Source organism: Anopheles marshallii, chromosome 2, assembly GCF_943734725.1.
Source record: "Anopheles marshallii chromosome 2, idAnoMarsDA_429_01, whole genome shotgun sequence".
NCBI classification, from domain to species: domain Eukaryota; kingdom Metazoa; phylum Arthropoda; class Insecta; order Diptera; family Culicidae; genus Anopheles; species Anopheles marshallii.
This window is the reverse complement of record NC_071326.1, coordinates 27,011,174-27,033,600: the sequence shown is the minus strand read 5'-3', so window position 1 is coordinate 27,033,600 and position 22,427 is coordinate 27,011,174. Positions and strand designations below refer to the sequence as shown.

At 46.3% G+C, this 22,427-nt stretch overlaps 3 protein-coding genes across 3 annotated transcripts; 1 reads left to right on the top strand and 2 right to left on the bottom strand.

The window, feature by feature from the left end:
- Positions 1 to 1,021: 1,021 nt before the first annotated feature.
- On the bottom strand, positions 1,022 to 4,335 carry LOC128719725 (ras GTPase-activating protein 1). Its single transcript, XM_053813355.1, has 7 exons — positions 4,164 to 4,335; positions 3,941 to 4,060; positions 2,879 to 3,864; positions 2,470 to 2,816; positions 1,489 to 2,401; positions 1,265 to 1,418; positions 1,022 to 1,173 (listed from the first exon to the last, which is right to left on the bottom strand). Exons 1-7 carry the CDS (start codon positions 4,333 to 4,335, stop codon positions 1,022 to 1,024), a joined length of 2,844 nt encoding a protein of 947 aa, XP_053669330.1.
- A 1,411-nt stretch (positions 4,336 to 5,746) lies between these two features.
- Positions 5,747 to 6,550, bottom strand: LOC128710503 (iron-sulfur cluster assembly 1 homolog, mitochondrial). The gene is made up of 5 exons (XM_053805558.1): positions 6,467 to 6,550; positions 6,321 to 6,374; positions 6,178 to 6,253; positions 5,925 to 5,999; positions 5,747 to 5,850 (listed from the first exon to the last, which is right to left on the bottom strand). Exons 1-5 carry the CDS (start codon positions 6,548 to 6,550, stop codon positions 5,747 to 5,749), a joined length of 393 nt encoding a protein of 130 aa, XP_053661533.1.
- Positions 6,551 to 7,236: 686 nt separating this feature from the next.
- LOC128708124 (protein prenyltransferase alpha subunit repeat-containing protein 1) lies at positions 7,237 to 9,422 on the top strand. The gene is made up of 3 exons (XM_053803083.1): positions 7,237 to 7,319; positions 8,035 to 8,504; positions 8,614 to 9,422. The coding sequence occupies exons 1-3, from the start codon at positions 7,237 to 7,239 to the stop codon at positions 9,420 to 9,422; spliced, it is 1,362 nt and encodes a 453-aa protein (XP_053659058.1).
- Positions 9,423 to 22,427: the final 13,005 nt, after the last annotated feature.

The window sequence follows — 22,427 nt, the reverse complement described above, 5'->3', positions numbered from 1 at the left end:
AAACAGCATTACGATCTATGCAAAATTATGTTCAATTGCTCTCTACGATGTTCCGTACATGTTACTCTGATTGCTATGTATGGGTCATTAATTAACGTTTCATTTACCTACAGGCGTAAGTTGTTATTTTGTTTTGTTGTTGCTGGTATGCTGTGTATCGTTTATATAAATGTTGCTTTAAATCGCATCGCAAATAACACACCAGTTTGCATCAATCTGCGGAAGAAAACAATCAGTCGTTCCGAAAGGAGGGAGGGCTTTTTTCTTCGTAGGGGTGTGATGCATAAAACGAGGAGCATAAAATCAATAGTGGACTTAATTCCAAACGTCCGGCAATTTGTTCGCTACGAGTCCTTTTGCTGGGGTTTCCATCACTAAACAGAATGTTTCACAACGAATATCGGGTTGTGGAGCTTAGCGATCACATAATGGAATTTGCCTTTCAATAATGCGAAACTTGTAGATCAACTATATGCTGATTACCAATGCGTGAAGATTACACATAAATTACATATGCCAATGTTATGGTTGCAAAATACCGCAGCAATTTGTTGTACGTATTCCTCTCCCATTGAGAGTCATTTCGCCGTTGCTGCTTGTTTCAGTCATCTATTAGCCTAAAGTCAATTTCTCCTGAGTATATGGTAATCAATTCACTTACATTGGGTCGCGTAGACGTGTGTGTAAAACAGAGAAAGAGAGAGGGTGACAAAAAGCATACACACACGCTTCAGGTCCTCGTATCAGCAGGGGCCAGGACGAAAGGTAATTTCGGGACAGTAGCATACATATAGCGGGGAAACGTTTGCCCTAGTAGACTTAGATATTGTATGAATATACCAAAACTATCCTTCTCACTTCGGTTGTTCCATTCTATCGTCTGCATACCGCGAAAGGTACAGTACAACCTACATCTTTCGACGAGACTAACAAAAACCCTGTATCCATTTCACAGTGGCGATACAGTGGCGTAGAAAGACTGACTCGTTGCTTGTGGTTCGTGCGCTCTTCGCTAAACTGATTAGCTGATCATTTCGCGATACTTAAGCTTGTGTTTCGAGAGCATCTCCGTCACGGTGACGAGCTTCTTCAGTGCGTTGTTCGTCTTGCTCATGGCTTGCAGCTCCGGCAGATACGACACACAAATGTGGTGCAGTGTGGCGAGTTCACGGCCTACAATTGTAGCGAGAAAAGGCAATCGGATAAGGAAATATTATCGAACCATAAACGGAATGCTTCATAGCATTTAAGGAGTGGACATTACCTGCATCGGAGCTGGATAATGTGGAGTTGTTTTGTTCCTGCATGCACCCGGGCGGTGGATTGGGATCCGTAACGGACGACAACTGATCGAGGAATACAATCATCCGTTCCTTATTCTTTAATATAAACGGATTTACCACTTCCATGTATGGTTCCTGAATGATACAAATATAAACATTAGTAGAAGATCTCGCTAAACACATCTCGAAAGGCAACCGTGCTTACCTTGCCACCGAATTCGACGAGATTGGCCAAGTTTTGTAAACATTTCGCGACCATGATCAGCGACCTGGTCGCCATTTGGTGTGGCGTTTCATTGACTAGACCGAATTGACGAGGATTGAGCAGGGCGGGACAGAGCAGCCGCAAAAAGATGAATCCGGATACGACGCGCGTACGTACCAAGCGCTCGTTCGGCGAGGGCCACTTGGCCACGACCGATTTCTGCAAACAGTTGCAGATATATCGCACCGTGCGTGGACACGCATCCGGCGAGGTGAAGATCGACTGTGTCACCTGGTCGAGGATCATTAGCAAAAATTCCGCATTCGAGCACGCGTCATCATTGACATCCATTTTCGTTGGATTCAGTTCGGCCGACTGCTTGCTGTCCAGTATTCGCTGCACCGTATCGGATACGGCCGACTGAAGGAACAGCGTACACTCGGCACGCATGTACAAATCCATCAGGGTCGTGGCTAGCGATGCTCCACGGAACAGGGTGGAGGTTTCATTCTCGCGTGCCACTTCCGCCTGGCAAAGGATTCGCAACAGCTCCGTTTCGCGCTTTTCGTGCCGGAACACCTTCAGCAGCGAGGTGGCAAGCGGGATGCGATCGTTGTGGCATATCTCGGATAATGCCCGGACCGCGTTCAGTTCCGACTCGACCAGCAGCTGCTGCAGCGGACTATATTCCTCGCACGGCATGACGAGATCGTCCAGGTAGCGTATGCGCAACCGGATCGAACCCCACTCACCCATGGGTGTCATACCGTTGAGCGGGAACCATTCCTCCGTTTCCTGTCCATTCTTGAGGCTGCACAGATCGACCGTCAGCTCGGCTACTTCCGAATCCTTGCCGCGTTTGCCACGGCTGAGCACGGTAATCGTAACCGTAACTACATCCGGCGGAACATCGCTGTGGGGAAGAAATTTTACGTTAGAACATTTTCATGCTTTCTACCGGCTTATTGGAAAAACACTTACTCCAGGACGAATTCCTCCTCCCATACGGGATCGGGGGCCGTTTTAACGCGCGTCTTGCCCACCTTCACCTGGTTTAGCGAGACGACACAGTACGGGTGGGGCACCAGCTTAAACGGCAGCCGATGCGCTTCCAGAATATGCAGATTAAGACAGCGTAGTTCGCGCAGCCGCGGAACCTTTGATTGCGCTTTGCTTAGCTGCGACACACAGTGCGATTTCAGCGCCGATATCCACTCGACGTAGCATTCCTGATTGTTGGCACAGAGATAGGTGATGGTGGCGAGACACGGAAGCGCCCGCTCCACTATCTGGAAGCAGTGTTGTCGCTCCCAAAATGATTCATGGCACTGTGGGGAGAACCTACCATTAGGCAAACAGTTTTTGTTATTGGCACACGGAGTTTCCTTACCTGATACAAATACGCACACGAAAGATCAATCAAACCCTTCGGTTTTGTCTTCTTCGGATTGTCGTAGAAGCACAGGTGCGTTTCGGAACCCTCCACAAGCAGGGCGAAGAACAGCTGCTTCCATTTGGCCGTTTTGTCCGATTTCTTCAACAAATACCCATGATGCTTGATGCCCTTCGTCTTTTTCAGCATGTTCTGATCGCGGCACTCGCGCAACGTTGCATAAATTTTCTCTGCCGCGCTGGCCAAATTTGTCGGGGGATGGTATTCCGGCTGACTCCCATTGATGACCGGATGCATCAGCGTGTGTCCCTCCACGATCTGTTCCTTCCGGTATCGGTTGATCACCGCATCGAGACACTCGAACGTACGACCACCCATCAGATAGCGTACGCCCTTCTTCTCGATGCGGAACCGCTGGATCTGATTGTTGATGTGGAAGAACAGCGAATAGTCCCCAGGTGAATTATCGCTCGGACGCACCAGAAAGCTTCCCGGTCCCGCCTTCACCAGCATGTCTACCGCCTCGTTCTTGGTGCACGTCGGATGGAACCATGGAAACACGGTGTTCGGATCGATCGCCGGATCCAGATCCTCCACCAGCTCGCGGAAGATCATACCCTGTTCGCCGGTCCTATGTGCCGTCACCCACAACCACCCGTCACCCATATCGTTGTGCACGAAGAAAATGTCCCCCTTCTGGAAGGTCAGCTCATCCGTGTCGGGCATCTTGGTGTACGGCAGGATCGCCACAACGCGCTTCTTATCGTTGACCGGTTCCGGTGGCGGCACGGGCTGCACGAGCCGCTCGCGTTTGAGCAAATCGCTGCACGAGGTGTAATAACCGACCAAATCACTTAGCGAGAAAAACTGTCTACCACCGATGTAAAAGTCACCACACACTGCGGTAATGCGGAAATGGTTGATACCGGTGCGACCGAGGTAGCTCAGCACGTACGAACCTGGTTTGCGGTCACTTTCGCGAACTGTGAAAGAATCCCGACCGTAAGGTAATAATTACACTCAGAAACTTCAATACCCGGTTGGTTCGTAAACACTTACCCAAATAACTGCCCAGTTTGGTGGTCGATTTCAACCGCTGCTCGGCACTGTATCGATCGAGCCTCCCATGGTACCATTCACTCTCCGGTGGAGCAGTAATGGCCGGACGGTCGAATGCACCTGTGTAGGTCGACGAAACGGCGAAAAGAAATGTGAATTGTGAAAAAAAAACAACACAAATACCAAAAAAAAGAAAGTTGAGGGCTAATCATGGTCCACATACCGTTCAGTGTTGCCGGACCATCGAACTCGTCCTGATCCAGTTCCTGGGCGATATCGGCCAGATCAATGCCACCGCCGTCTTCCGAGCCAGTGGACGGTGAACCGAGCTTATCACGATGGAAACCACCACCGAGCGCTCCACCGCTGCTACTTAATCGCATCATGTCACCCATGCTTTTTCGTTTGTTGCGGATTCAATGTTATTTACTCCCTCGTTCTCTTCACGCTGCTTTCTTTTCCCTCGCTGCTCCTTCTGCTTCAATCACTCTACCGCACACAAATTCGGTACGCAATCGTTTTCTCACACGTTTCCTTTGTTTGCACCGTGGCTCGGCAAGCGCAACGGAACGCAGCAGTTAGTGCATTACACTGGTGCAGCGCGATGACGATTTGGCAACGGCACTGCAACTGGAAAGAAAAGAAGAGCAACAAAGCACATGGAAATAGGATAAAGAAGGTGCTGAAATACAGTCTGCAGGCGATCGTGTTGATGCATGTCGCCCATTCCGCGGACCAAACTGCTCCGTAGAGGGTGTGCGTGTGTGTGGAACGAGACAGCATAAAACAAAATACAAAACATATTTGGAAAGGCCACTACTGTTAGCAGCCTCCCTCCTTTGGGTAATGCACACGCACGCCGCGACATACACAAAACAACATCAAATCGTCCCAGTCCCTGTGGAGTATTGGGCAAATGGCAAATGGATATGTTTCTTCCCCACACACCTGCACATGATTTCATTCCCATCGGCCACGTACTGATAAAAGCAAAAGAATCGGGAAACCAACAGCCGAAATGCTGCATTTGATAATATTTCTATCACTCACATCACTCCCATCCAGAAAGGACGACCGATTAGCAGCAACAATACCACCGGAACACTACGGCATGCTATAGCATTGTATGCGAACGGTAAGGGCGATGCGGTTTTCACACCAGCTTTCTACGATTTCAGCCACTTTTTTGGCCAATTTTCACTATGATTAACTCGACTTTTCCTCCCGTGCGATAGTGATGATTAATCCACCAAGGAGAGCGAGAAATCGAACACAAGACCGAAAGAACAAAAAAAAAACTTTCATCTCGCGAGAAAATCTCCTGCACTCTCTTTCGCTCTCTCTCGCGATTGTTTACACGCGCGTCGATGGTATCGGGTTGGTTACTTACAAGAGTGTTTGGCTTGGCCGGTGTCATCGCTAAAAAACGATGTCGAACGGATGGAAAATTATTTCAGTTTTCATTTGCATTCGTTTTCAGTATTCCAGCTGAAAGTTCTCGTTGAATAATTGTGTGCTGTTCAATAGCATGTTCTATGTCTTATGCTACATACAATTGAATTCATGTTGTATCTTCGCTGAAAGCAAAACACCCAAACAGAGCACTCCTTTCAAATTATCAACACATCTAATTTATTACACTCAAAATATTGCTACTAAGCTAAGTTGTGTTATGTACAGGATAAAGTGGTTTTCCTCAAGCTAGATTTTACAAATCTAAATTAACAAGCCCCATAAAAATGGGAAAAAGGGCACAGCAACGTAACTTATACAGAACGCCGAACTGTTTCGCACTATGCTGTTCAATTACATGCTGAAAGATTCACCACACCCACACGTGCCCTTAATGTTGGGATTATTAAATACAAATTCCGATGAGAGCTCCGTTTCTACGTAATCCATCTCCGTGCCTATAACGAAACATGATGCAATACAAATTATGCGCTTTTGCACTTCATATATCAACAAATTCTACACTAATTACCTAAAAGCGATAATTGTGCTTTCTTGTCGATAAGCACTTTCACCCCATCCTGCATGACTTCTTCATCCAGTTTGTCTGAAATAAAATTAAAGTTACACAAATTAAGCACGGCTGCTTTTCCACTCGTGGGACACTCGTGGGAAATGTCATGCTCCGCAGGATGACTATCAAATGTGCGGTTTGTTTTGGTTTTATATAATCAATACCAAAAGTGGGACATTGGTACGTTCGCACAAAAACACTTTAAACGAACCTTTTGTTGAGGCGTAATCCAGCGTGTAGGATAATCCATTGCACCCTCGTTGTCGTACACCAACCTTTAGGCCAATCTAAAAGCATAGAAAACAAATTTACTGCACAGCACGGAGCGAAGAGGATCGTTGTTTGTTTACTTACAACTTCATTTTTCCCTTCAAGTAATTGCTTTATCCTGTTCACTGCTGCTGGTGTCTGATCAGGTTATTTAGAAATAATATACTTTAAATGTAAGCCAGTTTCTGCTTTTTGCCCCCAAGCAGATCAAATGGATCGATAGAACTTACCAGAGATAGTGCAGCTCTCATTGGAAGCAGCTTCCGATGCTTTACAGCACGCACTGTGGCTGTCGCCACGATTTTTGAAGCCATTTGCTGCGTCTGTCGCGAAAGAACGTTTTCCTACAATAAATAACACATAATTGAGATGTTATTGGTGTTATGTACACAATTTCACAACTATTTTCCTCCCTACCGCACGTACACCACGATTTTGAAATATCGATAGCAACTTTTTGACAGACGCTTTTGACAGCTGATCGTTGTTTATTTTTATCGTTGCGCAAATTGTGTGCGTGCGTTCTTTTTTATGCTTAGAAACACTTTTCCATTCCATTGCTTCTTTCAAATCTAAATTGAATGTCCCATTTCACTAGAATGTATCGCAAAATGTGTCATCTCAGAAGAAATGTTTCGAAAAGCATTTAAAATATATTTCGATCATTTTGAAATTTGTATTTTGCATCCTTCAAAAAGAGATACAGCACAACAATAACACTGCGCTCTCTCGCTCTCACCCATCAAGTGATCTGTCATTCTCGTGGAAGAGAGATTGTTTTTGCCCGTCCCTAGAAACATCTGCCCCGTACCTATATAAAAGGGAACAAGATGTTCATTGATGCTTGATTTTCATCTCAGAACGATCTGTTCCCATCGTAAGAAGCACAGGGCGCACCAACGCGTCGCAAACAGTTTCACGGTGCTCGTGCGTGAATCTACCAACAGTAGCGCGGCAGAAAATCAGTGTTTTTTCCGACTTCACCCACCCGATCGCCGATATGGGACAGGATGATGAGGATACCGCTTTCAGCGAGAAGATTATCAACGAGATCGATAGCGTGTTCATGCGTGATCCGGAATTGTAAGTATTACTGCACCCCGGTGTTCTCCCTTGGATACCCATACATTCCGTAGTTCTTTTCGGTTAGTGGCTCTCGGCCCGGCTGGGAAGAGAACTGGCGAATGCGAGAAAAGATCGTGCCATTCGTTGCAAGATGATTACGGAAAGTGGAGCATCGCTTTAGCCTAGCCGCACTTGATGATCGACGGCATTGATCCCGTGCAAGAGGTCAAATAAATTAAGCGAAGAATTAAAAGAAAGGCACGCGAACTGGCGCGAACGATATTTGCGAGTGTTTTCGTATGCGCATTCCGGGACACGGGCAGCTTTTCCACAGTTGGAAACCCACCACAACGGGCGCGCTTCGTGCGTGTCCTTCAGGGTTTGGTTTATTTTTCCCCAACCGAAGCACTTCGCCGTTTATCGCGTGAAGGTGGATTGGCCTTGAAAGGCTACAACACAAAAGGCACAAAGAGCGAGTAGTACGGTGCTGATAGATGGTTCTGCAAAACGATCTGGTTGTGCGCGTTGGTACAATAGCACCGTCGTCGCACGGGCCTTCATTTGATTGGAAGTAATTCCGCATAATTGGTGGTAGCAATTTATTTTGATTAAGATACAACTCCAGCCCCTGTGGGGCTTGGCCCCGTGTATCCATTCGGACCGTTAAAAATAACTCTCCCTTTCATATCCGTCGTGTTTTGTAATGTGCTCTGATTTCTTTCTTTCGTTACAGAGTTGGATTTGAAATCATACCGATGCCACTGAATCAAAACAAATCGCCGGTGATACATGTGGAGCATAATCTGGGATTACAATCGTGGTGCATCGAGTGTGTGTACACCTATTCGCATCGTTTGATATTGCAATATGGCAACGAGTGCCTATCCTCAAATACACTTCCGGCTGGTTGCGGGTTAGTCGCTTGGAACGTGTCCGACAAGGGCAAACTCAGCACGGTAGCAAGTGGTCCCGGTCCCGGCAGCAATGCTAGCAATGGTACGAATGTTCCCATCATCAAGTACCTAAACTGTGCAATACTGATTAACCCGGATGTGGCCACGTTTTGGAATCTGCGACGGCAGCTGTTTGCGAAAAATCGCTTGGACATTGCCAAGGAGTTCCATTTCTCGGCCCTTGTGCTTAGCAAAAAACCCAAATCAAATGAAGCGTTCGCTTACAGGCGATGGTTGTACCTGTTTCAGAGTGAGTAACCGTGGCCATTAGTAGCATGTGGAAAATAGCACCCACCATTGAAAAGTGGTTGGATGCCGCAATCTTGGAGCTAATTGTCACACATTTCTTTCCTTTACAGGTACCGACGCCATCGATTGGGCGTTCGAGATAAGCTTGTGCGAAAAATGTGCGGACAAGAGCAATACCAACTATCACGCCTGGTGCCACCGGCAGTGGGTGCTCGTGCAGGCACCCGACCTCCTCAAGTACGAGGTCTACAAGACGGAAAAGTTTATCCGCAAGCACATCCACGACTACAGCTGCTACAACCACCGGCAGTTTGTGCTGGCGAAGATGTTCGAAACGTGCTGCTACGACAAGGAGGACGACGGTTCCGAGGATATTGCGGAAACTGCCGGCGATGGCAGTTTGCAGACTGCTGGACGCAGCCGCAAATATAACGCTCTCTGCACGCTGATCGAGGCGCTAACCGGTGGGGGAGCTGTTCCGTCGCCCACGGACGAAACCACGGTGAACAATCTCCTGCGCTACCTGCTACCTGCCATTACCAAAGAGCACGAACTGAACCAACACCGTGTGCAAACCTTCCTGTACTGCTTGAATCTGGCCGCACACGATCTGCGTCTGTGTGACGAGCTGAGCACCCTGCACAGCGTTTCCCAAGCGCTCGAAAACCATCGGAAGTTTATGGTGAAATTTCTTGTCGATCGGCTACGGGTTGGGTCGGGCTGGCTGCTGAACACATCGGGCGCCATCTACGCCAACCCGGGCGGATGCCAACAACCACTGTCGAAAGTAACGCGCCTCGACGAGGATGCGTGCGAGTTTCTGCAGGCGCTGAAAGTGCACGAACTCCGCCGAACGCACGGCAATCCCCGGCACGGTCAATGGTGCAAAATGTTTCTCGGAATTGTGCCGGAGCAGTAAGCAAAGCAAACCGGATTCGCTTCGTTCATGTTCCTAGTCAGTGCTCCTTTTTTCTGCGTATCGTTAAACCGCGCTGCTGCTGATACCTTCCACTGGTACCCTGATCGGTTCTTCGTTATCCTTGCCCTTCAAATCGCTAATGCATGTGTATGTGATAACGATGTTAAGTTTTCGAATGAGAGTTTATGATTATTTTTTTGTTTTTGTTTTATCCATTTGCAAAAGTAAAACACCACGTTTAAATCCCCTTTTTGTGCAATCGTATTGCTGTAGAAGGTGGCGTTGTCGTCGCTAGTCGACACACGCTCGTACGCACAAGGGGCTCGATTTCGTAAAAGAAAATAGTAGTGAATTTTATCTCTTTAACAATCAATAAATGACATAATTTTTGAGGTACAAACACATGGAGAGTGCTTTATTTTAGCTTATCAAAAATTCTTATTTCCTTTCAAAAGCAGTCGCACAAACCAACTCGTTTAACCACAGCGTAAGCACTCTCATGCGATGCGTTTTCTCTCTCTCGCACGCACTCGCTCGCAAATAAAGTGTGCAACAGTGTGTGCGCGTGTGTGCGTGTTGCACAAGCAGCAGTTTTTCCTTGCAGTCTCGCACGTACATCGGATGTTGGTCTGTCAGATTCTCTGTTGTGACAGGGTGTAAAATCGAAAACTTTTCAATGAAAATATGTCCCCCCACGAGTGTATCCATCCATCCATCATCCATCCAAACAAGCAAAGAACTGGTCGTGCCGTAAACGTTGTGTATGGTGGCTCGGGGTGTTCGGTGTACGGAAAGCAGCAGCAGGGCTTTGAGCTGAAATCGGCGCGCGGTTTTGATTTGCCGATTTGCATAGAAAAAGTGCTGCAGTAAGTATTTATGCGCTCGGCGTAAGGAACGTAAACAAAAGGTGTCGCAAACCAGTGGCCAGTGGTGGTGGGTTTTGGTAAGAAACCTTCGCAAACAGAATAAGTGTTTGGTGATTTTTTTGTTATTATGCTCAGACGTGTACAGAAGGTGAAAAGATAATTTCCTTCACCCCCTCTCTATCGTCATGGTAACCGTACCGAGGCGTAGTAATGAGGTGGTTGTGGAAATAGGGAAGGTTTGATTTCAACAGTCACATACTGCTAGTGCGTAGTATTGACTTCATTTTCCCCAAACGCAAAAAACTGATTGTTTTATGCAAACCTTCTTTAGTAGAGTTGTTGTTTACGCGTACACTGTGTTTAAAAAAAAACCCCATACAGACACACACACACACTATCACAGCTAGTGGGGTGAACGGGTGAGGTGATGTTGTCTGTCAACGCCAGGAAAATCGACCGCTAACATGAGCTGTGTGTAGAGTTAACCCTTGAAGCAAATCATTACATCACAGCAGTCGGGTGCACACAGCATTGAGGTGCGAAAGAGATAGCAATTTTAAAAGGAGAAGGAAGCGAAGAAATGGGGTTGGTGGAAGGGGAGGAAGGACATATGAAACCTTGAGGTGAAATCACTCAATTTTGTTACAAAAAAGCACATTTTATTCCTCTTGGGGCGTGCAAAGCGAAAAGGTTGTCTGCGGTTACGGTTCAATTTACGACTTTATTTTCTACCAAAGAAAAATAAAACACACACACAGGCACAGGTGTATACGTTCCACAGGAATGTTGGATAAAAGAACGAAAGGCACACATGCGTGCTGTGGTACGCCGGCAATGAGAAAATACCTTTTCCACACGTTTCGACAACGATATATCCTTTCCCCGGTCCCGGAGAGAAGAAGAGTTTCTGGGGTGGAAAATCGCTTACTTCAAGAGAGGCAGAGAGAGAGAGAGGGAGAGAGATAAAGCGAGCGGGCAGGATGATCATGAAACGACGTTCCCAGTCCAGGTCACTAGATGATGTGCATGGGCTACCACGGTATAATTCGCAGTCTTCCACCTGAATTTCTGGAGGTGTGTTGTTGGTGGTAGCGCTTGGCCGTACAAAACAATTTTCCCCGTCTCGGTGTGTGCATCAATCGAAGGAAAAACTCCGACCGAACCGTGTATCCTCGGTCCGGGTTCTGCAGCAAGTCCTTGCCCAATTTTGCTAGGTGCAATGGTTTCGCTTTCGGTTTGCAGATAAATAACCAGAGCAGAGCAGTGGGAGTCGCGGGCGGTTCTTAAGTGAGTCGTAACCGGCCATGTTACGGGATGCGAACCGGAGCCCGGGCTGCACACTGCAAAGCGTTGCCAATCGTTCGACGGTAGTGTGATCGATAACGTCGTGCCGTCTGGGTGGAGAACTAACTAGTGTGTTGCGCCATGTGTACCAGCTGCGTTACAAACGTTACAATGAACTGCCCCGTCGTCTGTAACTTGCCCACCCGAAGGCGAAACATTTCCGGGCATTGAGGTGTGGTGGTGGTGGTGGCAGTGGTGGGTGATCGTTTAACCGGATCAAGTTCCGTGGATCGTGATGTGATTGCCGGTAGCGACCGGTTCCTTTTCGGATCCCCTTCCTTGGCTTTTACCTGCCGCTGATCCGAAAGCTCGTGACAACCAACCGGTCCGGGAAAATGCTGCGGAAAAACCGTAGCCTGGCCGATCTGAAGGGGTATGTGTGTGTGTGAGCGTCTGTGTTTTCTTCTTCTTTTTTCCCCTCCATTCATCTACCACTTCCCACCGTGTGCCGTACCTGCCAAATCATCTCCCGAACGGACCACCCAATGGTTCTTACAGTACAGCTTCCACCGGAGAATCCTTCACCACTGCTCACGGAGCACTGCTGACGGTTGTCATCCTGACAGTTGTCAGTGTGTGCTCCACAGAACCCACCCCTCAGCACCTTTTCCCTCTGTTGCCCGACCGCTCTTTCGGCTATGGCTTTTAAAGCATAATGTTCGTTATTTCGTTACATAATTGGAGTTACACACTTATTGCATTGATTTTCCACAACCACCGAACCTTACCACCCCCAAGAAGGGAGGGCCCCAGTAGAAGTGTTGTCCCATAAAGCACACAACCACGCACGCAATACAAGCCCTGCCCGCTCCGCTCCCCACCTCCCCCCCCCCCCCCCCCCCCCCCCCAAAAAGTATGCAATGTAAAATGTTTCCACCGTTGGCCAGTTTAGAGGGCATCCCTGAGCATTGATAAGGGCCCACGTTTACGCCCACCCACCCCAAAAGTTATGTTCTCGCTATGTTCGCGATATTTGGCATCCGGTGAAGGTGATATATCAAATAAAAAAGACCATTTACCGATTACGCTGACACACAAGAAAGAGAGAGAGAGAGAGAGAGAGAGCGAAACATCACTTTAAGTTTCGCTGAGCTTTCCCAAACTTTAAGAGAAGAAAGCACGCTAATAACACCTGTCTGACCCCTTAAACATCCTAGAACTTCTCCACACTTGAAAATTTAGCTCCATAGAATAATCCCTTTTCTTAAGTTTGCTAAATTAATATCCCAACGGCAAGAGAGGCACGGCATTCCATTCCAAAATCCTTCCCCCAGCATCATTAGCAAGTCACACGACAGAGAGAGAGAGAGAGAAAGAAAAAAAACAATGCCCTTAAGTTACAGCACACATCCACAAACAAACACGGCGCAATACAACATAACCCATTCGAGTTACATTCTAAGGATAGTTTGTGCAACTAGAAATTGCAACACACATCTAGTCCATCGTTCGATTCCCCCACCAACTCCCCCATACCCCCCCCTTGGTGGTTGGCTTACCCAAATCCCTTTCACCTGTTTCACCACCCTCCACCGCTCGTTCCAGATCGCCCCGCAAGGGCTTAGCGAAAACGTTCCATGCCAAGGGCGGAATTGTTGCAGCCGAATGTGCTCGCCTGGACATTGAGGGGTAAGTTTCGTGCCCACTGCCTGTTCTTTCCATTTCTTTTCTTGATTGTTGATGCCGAAAGGGGGAAGAAAAATGCAAAACGCCTTCCCTTGCCCAGAAGATAGCGATCGCTTGTTGCCAACAAAAAAAAAACACCACCGCATGTGTGTGTGTGTGTATCTTCCCTCTCCCCCCCCCCACCCCCCCGCAAGAATAGTTGTGTAACTTAAACACCAGCATTTAGTTTCACCTGTTTTACTTTCTTATCCGGCCGTGCGTTGTTTAGAATAGATATGTATGGATGTAGGCGCTACTATGTTGTTCCAAAACACCTCCCAAAGCCACACCAACAAAATGTGCCGATAGTCGTTGTATAAATGTTGTTGCTGTACTTTTTTGTTTCTCTCCTTTTGCATGAACATGGTTCTGTGTGCATCGTAAGCTGCGAATCGAACACATTGATCACATCTTTTGCTGCTCCTGGCGTCCAACACTGCGTCATCTTCGCACTGCCATCAACGGTCTCTCACATCCAGCGGTCCACATTCATCTTGCTGTATTATGCATATCCATTTTTCCATTCGGTTTTTCTTCTCATCCCCCCCCCGAATAAGTATTGCTCTCCATTGCTGCCCTGCTGGCGGCCTGTATCTTTATCGTGCTTTTAATATTTTACCCTAGCAGTGTGAGTAAATATTTTAGCAAATGTTTGCAAAAGTTCAACGATTTACCTTTACGCTCAATGGAAGCCGTTCATACTGGCTTACCCTTTTAGCCTTTTTTTATAAAGTATATTAATAAATACTACTGTCGAAGGATGTCGTTATCGAACGGGTTTAGTCATAAAGTCTTTCTCTTAAAGCTTAAGTCAGTCTTAAGTCTTAAAGCTTTTCACTTCTCTCTAGATTCAATTCTTGACTAATGGACTTCCCTACTTATGGCTAGGTAGGCACAGCATGGATTGCAACTTATTGATTGCAAATTAGTTAAAAAAAAGGACCAATTTAACCCATCCTGGCGTATTGTCCGCGCAACAGTAAACTTTTTTTTGTATAAAAAAAGCTTTATTTCTTAAACTAAATCATAATTTATGAGTGCCTTGAGTGCACTTGGTGGGTTAACTTTGGACATTTATGTAATGTAATTGTTGATTATTAATTACTTTATCTTTCTTGCGGTTTCAAAAAAACAAAATTACCAACATCTATATCACAAAATCTAAGATGTAAACCTTAAACAAGCACCATTAAGCAGCTTGGAAGGATATTGAGTGTTTTGTGGTGTCCAAAGTTCGGGAAAATCCCAGTCGAAATTTTTTTATGTGAAAGCAGGACGGTTGCTCGTCAGATAATTCAAATTTTTGAAGATGGCCATCTGAAAACAATGTCCTAGCCCCCCTGTTGTGGATGTTATAATTATTTAACACAATAATAAAGTGTTTAGTTTTGAACATGGAACGGCGTACTTTTTGACTTTTTGACTTAGATAGCAATAAACCACCAAAAATGCCGTAGAATGCTGTGTAAATCAAAGAGAGATATATCTCCGATGTCCCCAAACGATCTTGCCTCGATATTATAAACGTGCCAATGTTCGTAAATTGGCTCTGGATTTGCAAACCGAGAGAATCCTCCGCAAACCGTGATCGAGAGGAAGATAAGGATGTGGGGAAGGACAAATCAGGGAGTCGTTACAGCGACGAGCCCTGCAATTTGGTACGCTGCACTCACAGCTCATGAAGTGTAGTGTGCATTAGACTCGTCAGACTCAGATGGGCTGATCATGTCATTAGAATGGACGATTCTCGCCGGCCAATACAGCCACATGGACAGAGGAGTCTTGGTAGATCCAAATTTGAGATGGCGTGATGTATCAGCCAGAAAGACCGGAATATTGGATCGGCAGATGACGACACTCGGCCGTGAGTGGTTTAGAGGACTCCTCCATCTTTCGACTGCGAAGCGATTCTAACGCCAGATAAGTAACCAGGTCTAGTAACGGACAGATAACAGTCCAATCAACGGCAACACTTATGTACGGCCACGTTGTCTGTACCGATGCAGTAAAGCTGATGGGCAGTAGAACCCACCACGTGGCGACAGTCGACACAAAGCCAACCAAAGCTTAGCAGCGGAACAGCGAAGTGATGCATCAAAAACTTCACGAAAGGAAAGCGTTGCACTGAAATGCAGCAATAAACTTCAGCCCTTTTTTTTTGCACATGCCATAGATAAACAATCGACGATGGCACGGAAGTGATTTTGAATGCCGTGTGTCGATAATGTTGCACCAGTCTTCAGCCGCTGCACATAGCATTTGCTGCAGCTTGAACCTCAGCCAAACGTTTGTGGCAACTTTTGGAAGGCAAACAGAACGGTCATCCCGTTGTTGTGTTGCAGAGGTTGCGGATCATGAATATTGAATACTCTAATTCCTTGCCCCGGGCACCCATGTTGGACCATCTGTTTCTGCAGTCTCCCACCGCAGGCTTCCCGATAATCCCGTTTTTAACCGTATACGTGGTGTATTTGCCGTATCTTTGAGAAATAATCACCCACGAGGGCCTGAGATTTGTATTGATTGTAAGAAATAGTACTCCAAAACCAAACAAACAAACAAAAAAAACTCCCGATCAACCTTGTTGGCCAAGTGGGCTCAAGCACCCACCGTGCCAGTTGATTGATAAGATAGGGGATTTTTTTTCTTCTTTGCCTTGCGATCACGGAACAGGTGTTTCTGGAGCGGCTTTCGAATATTGCCCGTGGCAACGAACCAAACGGTCACGAAACCGAACGTCACGGTGCGTGTTTTTTTTTTGTTCCCCTCCTCGTTTGGTTTTGGATTCCAAACACCTGCGCCAAATCTGTTACCATCTGCCGCGATGTGACGCGCCTTGCGTGGCCAGTCTGTGCAGTTCATTTCACGTATCCTGACACGAATTTTCCCGGACCGGGACAGCAATCAAGTGTAAGCTGGAGATCGAGAGATCGTGCGTGCTTTGTTGATCTTCTCCTTCGGCGATGTGCGATCAACGGAGGTTATGTGTTGTGGTTTGTGCAAAAAAAAAAAAAAATACGGGCGAAAGGCAGTAAAAGTTCGCCCCAAAAACCTTCACCCGGCCACATTGACCTCGCATTCGGCATTTCAATTCGCATTCGTTGTGTGACAGCTGGTGAGACACAGGCAGTTTGGTGCTACAGTTTGCCGGACACAATGGAAGCGATGTGGTTGACCCGGGCCCGGTGCGTTTTGGTGCCATCGACAGGTGCTTTTTGTGCAGAAGCACGGGCCCGCCATTTGCAATGGGGCTTGGGCAAATGCCGCGTTTTTGTGCCGCGCGTGCCATTTTGCGACGATAATTAGCAAGCTTAAATAACGATGATTATTAATCGCCGTATCGCTTATCTTGCCCCTGCCTTTGCTAGTGTTCGCGGGGCCGTTTGTTTTACGCGAAAGGGGGTGCGCATATGATTGCTTTGACACTGCTTGCCGACAAACACCACCGAAGTGCGGGTTGTGTACGTCTGGAAGAAGGGTTTTTTTTAGGAGCGGGGAGGGGGTTGGGGGGATGATTGGCACGGGGGGTTGGCCGGGCTATTTGTTAAGCACTAGACGCATGTGTACGTACTCGTGGATATTACTCACACTTACTCACTACCGGTGCGAGAGAGAGAGAGAGAGAGAGAAAAAGAAAAGGAGAGTAAAGAAAGAGAGCATTTCAACAAAAAGAGTGGGGGTTGATTTACTCTCTTTCTTTCCACGGGTGCGAATGTGCAAAACTTTCAAAGAGATTAACCCTCAATATGAGAGAGGGATGAAATGTTTGTGTTTTTTATTTGGTAATTTAAATTAATACCAAATTGAAAGACATTCAAGACCACTACTGATTTAATCGTGTTTGTTTATATTAAACGTTGATGATTGCCTTTACCAATTTAATGTGAGGGCCCTTCATTTAAATGCTAATCCAATGAAAGTGCCACCCCTCCCCCTTCGGCCAACATAATGTGCGGGGGTTGCGGGTTCATCACACTCGCGCTCTCGTTCCAACCGTGGCAAGCTGGCAACGCACACTACGACAGACGGCACCGACGAACAAGCAACGTTCTTTCGGCGGCATCAGAAAGGTGGCCAATCTGCGCAAAACAACACCAAAAAAAAACCCCCCCGTACCCACCGTAGAACCTCGATGTTGCGGCAGTCAAATTACAGTAAATATTTACAACGTCTCGAACGACAGCGCTCGAGTGCCGCGCGGGAACAACAGAAGAAGAAGAGCATCCAAGTCTGCGCGCACACACACACAAAGAGCCACCCTCCCCACACCGGGACACTGAGCGCGATCGAGAGCTCGATCGGTACGGCGCCACCAAACCCTGTGGCCACTTTTCCGCACTTTCGTATTCACGCATCGCACGTCGGCCGCTGCTGGTGGAGTTGTCTTCAGGGCGATTCCTTCACTGCCAACCGAACCGAAGAGTCACCGGTCCGGCTCGCGCGATCGTTTGCGATCGTTAGATCTCCACCAGAACGCGTCATCGCAGCGAAAGGGTTTGGGCCGTTTGGTTCAGGCATCCCTTTTTTGCTACGGGATTGGCGCATAAAGTGTCACGTGTATTTGTGTGTGTGGGTGGGTGGGTGGAAGAGAGTGGGTTCATTGTTTGTACGGTGCGTTACGGAGCGCGATCACTACGCTTTGTGGAGTTGCTGCAGCAGTTAACGCAGTTGCCCACAACCGTTGCTCGCGTTGATGGGTTTCGGATGTGTGGAAGTGGCTTACACGGTGAGAAAGTTCAATCCAGCTTGCTGTGTGTGTGTGCGCAGGACCCCACGGGCAGAGCCAGTGTGTTTCGTTCGTGTACCGTTTACGTTTGCTGCGAATAAAAAAAAACACTCAACCCCGGCTCAACAAGCAAGCCCGATTTTTATCAACTCTGTCAACGCCGTGCAAATGTCGCAAGTGACGCAATTGCTGACGAATTGTGAATAAATACGTGCGGCGCTGCGGCGTTTTAATCATGTCTCGCGCGCAGGTTTTCCGTGCCGTTCGTGTTTGTTTGTTGTGGTTTATTGCAGTGTGCGGGTCCAATCGCTCCCCGAAAAAAATATGGTCCCGATAGGAGTGATACACAAGAAAATAATAATACAAAAACGCAAACGCAAAACCGATGTTGATACACTATTTTGGCAAACCTTTTTAGTAACGCAACCGTCTGTTCCGTATCAACCATCAAGAACGGAGTTGCAAAAAAACAAAAAAAAACAGACACACACACGGGCCTTATTTTTAGCATTGCGTGGCCCATTCAGCAGTTCAGCGGGCATGTTTGAATGTGAAGCAAAGCAAGGAAGAGGAAGAGAAGCAAACGAACAAAAAAAAAAAGAAACACACATTCAAACATTAATATCATTTTCATGCGCAACGTGTTGGGACTGTGTACGTGGTGATGGGGTTGGGGCATACATTTATGTGGAGCATCATCCCAACCAACCAAGGCGTAAGGGAAGGGAGGTGTTAGTGTACGAGGGTGGAGTTTGCAGTTTCCACACACACACACTCGCACACACCACGATCCATTTTTGCTTGTTCGGTGTACAGAGAAAGTGGCCAAGAAATGTGGCCGACCCAATCTCTGCGTACGTGTGGAGATGGCTGGCTGTGCCATTTTGAATGTCGCTCCGGATGCTGTTCGCGAAAGTGTGTTCTGGTCGCTGCAGCTTCTTCAGCGTGACAATTTTTGTACAGCGTTGTACAAAGCCTAGCAAGTGGTGTTGTTAAGCCATCGTGGAATAGCGCTGCTGCAGGAGTAAAAGCCATGCAACCCTCTCCACCTGCAGAATCTCTTCGGGTTTCTGACACGTTAGAACTTTTTTTTTGGGCAAGTTGAATGGCGTCATTTTGCTGACGTGACCGGACCATTAGAACACGCTTGAGAATGTACAAGTTCTACACGACAAAAGTGGGTGTATTTGAAGTGTGAATGTTTTGGAAAGAGGCAACTGCTTACTGACTGATACTTATCCGACGCTACAACCACTACTTCGCGGTCTTGACCTGCTGCAAGAATGCTCAGCCAATCGTTTATCCAGGGCTTTCTGGTCGAAGCATCAACGCCATCATCACGCCTCCTCTTTCCATGTGGACGACCTGAAAGGACTTTATGGGCTGGGCTGTCCGGTGTCATTCTCCGGACGTGACAAGCCCACCGGAACCTGACGAGTCTAATCTGCTGTCTGACAGAGATCGCTATACAGCTCGTAGTGATCGTCATTGCAGTGGCTCCTTTATTGTCCTTCCACAGATACGGGGCCAAAAATCCACCTGAGCATCTTCCCCTCGAACGCGGCTTAGAGGCTTTGTGGGAACTGCAGCAGTAATTAATAGTCTAATGATTGAAGAAGTTTCCCTCGGGTAACGTCTTAAAGATGAAACCAACGAGCCAAAAACTGCCAAATGAAATGTCATTAAAAGTGACTCTCCATTTGTTGCATACCTACAGGCGTTAAAGGGTGTAACACAGTTGTGTTGAAGGTACTGCTGGCTGTAGAACGTTTCCAAAGCTGGCATTACTTAGGCAAACATTGCTGTCAGATAAAGAGAGTTAGTGAAAGATTCGAGCGATCCTTTGGCAAGCCATTCGTCTGTTTACAAGGCAGTACTGCAGATCAATGATGTCCATTTATCCACATCTTTCGACATGTTGCACCAGATATCCGATACCATTCGACACGTTGAAGTTGTCACAGATATCTGGCTGGGAAAATGGGCGCTTAAGAATCTTTCGTGCAAGTTTACTTCATATGATGAGGAATACCAAGAGTTCCTTTATTTCCTTTATTGTTCCAAAATTATTTGCATTCCTAATCGGCTCGGCTTAGACGACAGCTCTAACCCATATTGTGTAACGGAAAAACGGCCAGAATCTCCAGCTCGGATCGTACAGCAATCAGCTCTCTGACGGATTTACCTAACCAAATCGTCATCCTTAGCACGCGGTGTTGCAGATGGCAATTGTGAAAGGCACTTAATTTCCCCACCGTAAATAAAGACGAATGAAAACTGGGTATTTAAACCCACCGCCACCCGAAGGCAGGCCGTTTACACGTTGGAAAATCCAATGATGCACGTACACACTACCTTTGTCCACCGCCATGGGTAATGAGGGCCAGTGTGTGGCCAGTTGCTCCATGTCATATATCTATAATTGTCGTAAATCCATTTAATTGCTAGACAACCGTCCGCCAATGGCTTCTTATTTTGTGTGCGGACGGTTGATACAGGTTTTCGCCTCCCTGTCCCCCACCCTTCGTACAGCCACACCAAACCGGATGCAACAATCATACGCGTATGAGCGTATGTGTGGCCCGATTGCCCACCGTCCCTAGGTGTGTGTGTGTGGGTACGCGTATGACAATTTTCTTGTCGTGCGCGAAAGAAACAAAAACGCCAACAACAACCCGGGGTGATAAACAGCGCGCAATGATTAAAACAAGCAAACCCTTGGCGGTTAAGTTCCACACACTAACACACCGGGAGCCGCTGATGGTGGTGGCGGTACGCAGCGCAGCGATCAGCTGACAGACGTGTATCAGATCCGTCCAATTAGCGGGCGCACTAGCAGCAGAAGCGTGTGTTATCAACGATCATCGTCGCGAACGGCCATCGTTGGGTTGGCGCAAAAGTTTCGATGGAGCAGAAATGTCAAACAAATTGTGTGTGACTTAGTGTTAATGCGAAACAGAGTGGTTGGTGTCACACAGTAAATGGAAGTAGTGTGCACTAAATGTTTTAGGTAAAAGATTTTTGTAGTCCCCCCCTATAGGGTTTGAAGCTACCCTGGACATATTTGTTGCACTATGGGCTCGAGTTGGTAATGTATAGGTAAAAATTAAAATTTTATGAGGTATGTTTTAATTTTTGTTTCTATGGCTGTAATAGTTAAAAACAATGGTGGTTATGAAAATTATGACAAAATAAGCAAATATAAAAAAAAAACATAAAACTATCAGCCAACAACTTATAATATATTTATGATTTCAGGATGGTTATCATATAGTTAACAACATAACTATTTTTTAAATATTTAACTTAATGTCTTTAATGAAAAAAACTTTGTTGAAACATATATTTATTTGACTTTGCTAAATTTATTAGGAATATTCCCTTGCATAAATGTTCACTACATCTTTAGACAAATTATAATAAAAATTTCATGCTTCGCGGGAGTAAAATCTTTAAGCAGTAATGCTTTTGATAAATAATAAATTACATGTATTAATTTTTTTTTCTTAACTTACACTTTCCTTTCTTAAATCACCGTTTAAAACCACCACTGCAACAAAAACCAAAAAATAAAAACACTTTAATTTTTATTTTGTTTTCCTTCATAACTACGTTCAGCCCATAGTGGTATGTCAAATTTTTGTCCAGGGTAGCTTCAAACCCTATAGGGGGGGACTACAAAAATCTTTTACCATGATTTATTGTTGACTCTTTTGGGATGAGTTAGAGAGGTGTGAATCTTAAGTAAGGAGGCATTTAAATCTGGAACTCCTTCTTCGTGAAAAATTCCGGAATCCTCTGAGTTAGTGACGGCCCCTTGGAGATCTTTAGCGGAATGGCGAAATGGCGCCCATTTTTAACAACTAAAGACCAGAGGGACACAAGGACAGAAGGGGTTTTATTGCACACGACGGACAAACTCCTCAGAGGTGATTAATCTTCGATGGTTTTGGAATTAAGATTCAGTTTCATTTAGACAGTTGATCGATTCATTCACATTCAACAAACCTGAGTAAGACGCAACCAACACCAATGTATTCGGTTCGAAATTTTGATGTACATTTTGTGAGTGAGATTGTTTAAACACGTGTGTTTTTTTTTTTTTTTTGGTGATGGAAGGAGTTTATTTTTCCGAAATCCAAATTCAATATTTCAACGACGTACGTAAAGCTTAGTACACTTTTGGGGCTGTTATTCATCAGTGATTCAACCGTATATTTGCTGTAATTGCTGTAATATGTCAGCTTTACGATATGTTGCACACGAGCATCTTACGTGAATCATTTCCATTTGATATCAAACCCGATAGAAAATGCTGCTACCGTGCGTTATTTAAATATCAAACATGCGTCGGATACATTAACAGCGGCCACAGGGAGCGCATCATTATCGTCAGCGGCCTGA